Source organism: Colias philodice, chromosome 10 (assembly GCF_061535455.1).
Source record: "Colias philodice isolate Cphi_HAF_F1 chromosome 10, ilColPhil1 Martin Lab GWU primary, whole genome shotgun sequence".
Classification (NCBI taxonomy): domain Eukaryota; kingdom Metazoa; phylum Arthropoda; class Insecta; order Lepidoptera; family Pieridae; genus Colias; species Colias philodice.
The window spans coordinates 274,897-281,337 of NC_143095.1; the positions used below are offsets into that span (position 1 = coordinate 274,897).

Sequence of the window (6,441 nt, forward strand, 5' to 3'; positions counted from 1 at the left end):
AGGTGTATATAACTACAGAGCATGTCTTCGTGTATAACTCATCGGTCTGCAGGTATATATAACTTCAGAGCATGTCTCCGCGTATAACTCATCTGTCTGCAGGTGTATATAACTACAGAGCATGTCTTCGTGTATAACTCATCGGTCTGCAGGTATATATAACTTCAGAGCATGTCTCCGCGTATAACTCATCTGTCAGTAGCTGTATATTACTACAGAGCATATCTTCGTGTATAACTGGTATGTCAGCAGCTGTATATTACTACAGAGCATGTCTTCGTGTATAACTCATCGGTCTGCAGGTGTATATAACTTCAGAGCATGTCTCCGCGTATAACTCATCGGTCTGCAGGTGTATATAACTTCAGAGCATGTCTCCGCGTATAACTCATCTGTCTGCAGGTGTATATAACTACAGAGCATGTCTTCGTGTATAACTCATCGGTCTGCAGGTTTATATAACTTCAGAGCATGTCTCCGCGTATAACTCATCTGTCTGCAGGTGTATATAACTACAGAGCATGTCTTCGTGTATAACTCATCGGTCTGCAGGTATATATAACTTCAGAGCATGTCTCCGCGTATAACTCATCTGTCTGCAGGTGTATATAACTACAGAGCATGTCTTCGTGTATAACTCATCGGGCTGCAGGTGTATATAACTTCAGAGCATGTCTCCGCGTATAACTCATCTGTCTGCAGGTGTATATAACTACAGAGCATGTCTTCGTGTATAACTCATCGGTCTGCAGGTATATATAACTTCAGAGCATGTCTCCGCGTATAACTCATCAGTCAGTAGCTGTATATTACTACAGAGCATATCTTCGTGTATAACTGGTATGTCAGCAGCTGTATATTACTACAGAGCATGTCTTCGTGTATAACTCATCGGTCTGCAGGTGTATATTACTTCAGAGCATGTCTCCGCGTATAACTCATCTGTCTGCAGGTGTATATAACTACAGAGCATGTCTTCGTGTATAACTCATCGGTCTGCAGGTATATATAACTTCAGAGCATGTCTCCGCGTATAACTCATCTGTCAGTAGCTGTATATTACTACAGAGCATATCTTCGTGTATAACTCATCGGTCTGCAGGTGTATATAACTTCAGAGCATGTCTCCGCGTATAACTCATCTGTCAGTAGCTGTATATTACTACAGAGCATGTCTTCGTGTATAACTCATCTGTCTGCAGGTGTATATAACTTTAGAGCATGTTTCCGCGTATAACTGGTATGTCAGCAGCTGTATTTAACTATAGAGTATGTTTACGTGTATAACTTATTTGTCTGTAGCTGTATATAACTACTAAGCATGACTCTGATAAACTGTCTCATGCTGTACATTAACTGGAATTAAAAAAAAATTCACAACTTGAAAAATACCTGACCTAATTTTTTTTTTAATTTTTCTGATAATTGGTGTGGCATAACCTGTCAGAAAATTACGACTCGACGTCGACCTCTGGAACACCACGTATATAAAATTACAGTCAGTATATAAAAGTCGAGTGACACTAATAATGTGTCGCAGGGTTTCACGAAGGAGTTCAGTTCGCTGAGCGCGCTGGTGACGCACCACAGCGTGATGCCGGAGCTGCTGCCGGTGGCGCTGCGCCTGCCGCGCGCGCCCGCCCGCCCGCGAGCCGACCTCGAGCCGCTCGACGCGCTCGTGCACGAGCTGCGGCGGGACACACACCCCCCGCCGCCGCACTCGTACCGCGCGCCGCTCGACGTGTGACGTACCACACTAGTCGAGAAAGACTTCGACCCAGATCTATGTATATCACCAGCAGCCCCGACACAAAAAGTGCACAGATAGCACGTGTATCACCCGCTGCCACATCGCATGCCCGCGCGCCGCTCGACGCGCTCGCTCAGCACGTGCGGCGCGAGCCGTGTAACATGTTATATTGAAAATGATTACTGTCTGACGAATCATTAGATTGTGTCGCGGTCAAACGAATGTGAAAATGTTAGTTTTAAATTAGGTCCTTATAAATCATACAATGTTTAATGGATACTGCAATCGTTTATAGTGTTATAATACGCATGACGACTCCATGCTATAGAAGTTACGGAAACTGACTAAACAGATTTTCATATTTCTGTTCTCTCCCTATAACACTTATAACCGAACAAGTCAATGTGAAATCTCTTAAAAAAATAGTAAAAAAGCATGCAAATATTACATGATTTATAAACGACCACAAAAATTCCTAAGAGGAATCATAATTAAGTAACACTAGGACTGATCATAATATCAACGTTACAAAATATATAATCGTGATTGTGAAGTGCATTACTCTTTGAGTTTTAAATTATTTAACAAATATTATAAATTAGGCGAAAAAGCGTATAAGTCATCGTTGGGAAGTCATTAAATTATTGAACGTTGTTTACTGGTCGCTAAGATAGGTTTTAAATAATGTGATAATTATATAGTGTGTATTATATATATGTAAAATGTATATGATTGTAATTATAGTGATTTTGTGTCATATTTTTTTACGTAGAGAAGCAATGCGGTTATGTTGTGAGGTCTAATAGTGTCACTTGATATAGGAAATTAATGATTTGTAATACAATAATGGGTAAAACCTTAGGGTAAAACACTACAAAAATTGATTCTTTGACCAAATTAATAGAATATTATTAACATTACTCAGTCTTAGAACTACTGAAAGTCAATTAAAATTAAAAACTGTACTCATAAAATTATAAAAAGTGACAATCTAATTGTTCTATGTCAAGTGACACGTATTAAACCCGTTTTATCACGCTATTTTAGATATCTCTAGTCTTAAATTTTTGTATAGATTAATTTTGAATCCATATCTTCTGTAATCGTAAAATTAAATGGCATGTTTCTGAGTATGACATTATTTAAGTATGCGTTATATTTTGTCTGTATAAACACAATACTGTCTGTTACAAAATTGCAGATTATAATTAGCCTTTGTTATATAAATGCAATACTTAATAAAAAAAAATAATATTGTGCAAATTATAAATCTTTGGTTGACTTGAAATTATTTGGATTTGAGTTTTATACATATTTTATTTTATTTATTCTTATACTAAAATGTAGTGTATCTAAAAGCTTGCATTATAATATGTACCAATATCACTGCCATAGTACCAGTAATAATATCAGGATCCAATAAGTAATTTTCAATAATCGATACTTAAAAAAAACTGATATAGTTACTTGCTATTTATATAATATTATTATGTAGGTACCTACTTATATTTTGCCAAGAAATATTCTTACTGCATGATTTTTCATTTGTGCAATTCAATTTATTGGTACTTAATTCATAATTTTAATATTTTGTTTTTAAACACCAAGAATAAAAAATGTACAGTTAAGATTTTTAAAACACGATTGATTTGTTCTATTGTTGTAGTCATTTTATTTAATCAAGTAATTGTATTGTTCAAATAACTGGGCACAATAATTTGGTATACAATGTATCATGTAATAAAAATCAGTGTTGTATTAATTATTGTATTATTCCATCGAATGTTTTGGAAACATACAGATGTACCTTTATTGTCTGTTTCTCCAATGATTATAAGTAAAAAGGTGTAGATATGTTAAAAGCACGTCGAAATGTGGCTAGTTAGCCAGAATTTACTTCAGTTGTCTCTTTTTCGCACACGATATTTGAATCATGCCATCTCACTTTAACCGTGTGTGTACCGTTTTTGAAAATCGAATGTTGAGTTGGTAACCTATCTAGTATCTACACCTTTTAACTTATAATACACTATACTAGACTATGCTTGAACTCAATAATCTTATAACCATCTCATTGTCGTAGCAGCCGTTAATTTATTCGTACATAAATAAATAAGAAATACGTTTATTTACATTTGTTTTATTTATATTACCTTTTACAAACCTTTACTTGATATCAGTATGAGATTGAGGGTAAATAAATATACCTATTAATTCTTATTATTTCAACCAAACATGTCTGAGAAGGACAAAAATTTCATTAAATTTGGTTTAAATTTTGAATTTCGTTACCTAGTTACCTATCTTTATTTTTGATTTATTTATTTGTAAATCTGGTTAGTTAAAACATATTACATACTACTCTGTACATATTATACTATCGTGAGATAGGAATGGACTAAAATGTCTGAAAACCTTATTAAAAACTAGTTATAAAATATGAAACAGTGACATCTAGTAATCATATTCAGTACTACAATGTATCATCAATTTACAACAGCGCTATTTAATACCGTTATAAAAGTACAAACTCCATTTCATAGATGTCGCTGTACTTAAAAAGTCTTAGAATTGAAACGAGAATCGTTTCGTACATTGAGATAATAATTAATATGGAGTCGACACTGCCTACATCACTTATGTTCCACTCAACATACGTCATGTGACGTATGTTGTATGTGTACGCGCTCGTGCACGAGCTGCGGCGGGACACACACCCCCCGCACCCCTACCGCGCGCCGCTCGACGTGTGACGCACCTCGAGCCGCTCGACGCGCTCGTGCACGAGCTGCGGCGGGACACACACCCCCCGCACCCCTACCGCGCGCCGCTCGACGTGTGACGCACCTCGAGCCGCTCGACGCGCTCGTGCACGAGCTGCGGCGGGACACACACCCCCCGCACCCCTACCGCGCGCCGCTCGACGTGTGACGCACCTCGAGCCGCTCGACGCGCTCGTGCACGAGCTGCGGCGGGACACACACCCCCCGCACCCCTACCGCGCGCCGCTCGACGTGTGACGCACCTCGAGCCGCTCGACGCGCTCGTGCACGAGCTGCGGCGGGACACACACCCCCCGCACCCCTACCGCGCGCCGCTCGACGTGTGACGCACCTCGAGCCGCTCGACGCGCTCGTGCACGAGCTGCGGCGGGACACACACCCCCCGCACCCCTACCGCGCGCCGCTCGACGTGTGACGCACCTCGAGCCGCTCGACGCGCTCGTGCACGAGCTGCGGCGGGACACACACCCCCCGCACCCCTACCGCGCGCCGCTCGACGTGTGACGCACCTCGAGCCGCTCGACGCGCTCGTGCACGAGCTGCGGCGGGACACACACCCCCCGCACCCCTACCGCGCGCCGCTCGACGTGTGACGCACCTCGAGCCGCTCGACGCGCTCGTGCACGAGCTGCGGCGGGACACACACCCCCCGCACCCCTACCGCGCGCCGCTCGACGTGTGACGCACCTCGAGCCGCTCGACGCGCTCGTGCACGAGCTGCGGCGGGACACACACCCCCCGCACCCCTACCGCGCGCCGCTCGACGTGTGACTACCCGACTAGTCGGGAAAGACTAAACTTCGACCCAGATCTATAACATCGCAGCCCCGACACAAAAAGTGCACAGATAGCACGTGTATCACCCGCAGCCACATCTCATGCCCGCGCGCCGCTCGACGCGCTCGCCCAGCACGTGCGGCGCGAGCCGTGTAACATGTTATATTGAAAATGATTACTGTCTGACGAATCATTAGATTGTGTCGCGGTCAAACGAATATGAAAATGTTAGTTTTAAATTAGGTCCTTATAAATCATACAATGTTTAATGGATACTGCAATCGTTTATAGTGTTATAATACGCATGGCGACTCCATGCTATAGAAGTTACGGAAACTGACTAAACAGATTTTCATATTTCTGTTCTCTCGCTACAACACTTATAACCGAACAAGTCAATGTCAAATCTCTTAATAAAATAGTAAAAAAAACATACAAATATTACGTGATTTATAAACGACCACAAAAATTCCTAAGAGGAATCATTATTAAGTAACACTAGGACTGATCATAATATCAACGTTACAAAATATATATAATCGTGATTGTGAAGTGCATTACTCTTTGAGTTTTAAATTATTATTGAATATTATAAATTAGACGAAAAAGCGTATAAGTCGTTGGGAAGTCATTAAATTATTGAACGTTGTTTACTGGTCGCTAAGATAGTTTTAAATAATGTGATAATTATATAGTGTGTATTATATATATGTAAAATGTATATGATTGTAATTATAGTGATTTTGTGTCATATTTTTTTACGTAGGGAAGCAATGCGGTTATGTTGTGAGGTCTAATAGTGTCACTTGATATAGGAAATTAATGATTTGTAATATAAGAATGGGTAAAACCTTGGTAAAACACTACAAAAATTGATTCTTTGACCAAATTAATAGAATATTATTAACATTACTCAGTCTTAGAACTACTGAAAGTCAGCCATTAAAATTAAATACTGTACTCATGAAATTATAAAAAGTAAAAATCTAATTGTTCTATGTCAAGTGACACGTATTAAACCCGTTTTATCACGCTATTTTAGATATCTCTAGTCTTAAATTTTTGTATAGATTAATTTTGAATCCATATCTTCTGTAATCATAAAATTAAAAGGCATGTTTCTGAGTATGA

At 39.9% G+C, this 6,441-nt stretch overlaps 1 protein-coding gene across 1 annotated transcript in view; it reads left to right on the forward strand.

Annotated features, from left to right (window-relative positions):
• LOC149484979 (uncharacterized) overlaps positions 1 to 3,882 on the forward strand; it is a 93,744-nt gene extending 89,862 nt beyond the window's left edge. Inside the window, exon 12 of the mRNA XM_089699714.1 lies at positions 1,541 to 3,882. Within this exon, the coding sequence (XP_089555840.1) occupies positions 1,541 to 1,747 (207 nt within the window). The 3' untranslated portion in view covers positions 1,748 to 3,882. The remainder of the gene's footprint in view (positions 1 to 1,540) is intronic.
• Positions 3,883 to 6,441: the final 2,559 nt, after the last annotated feature.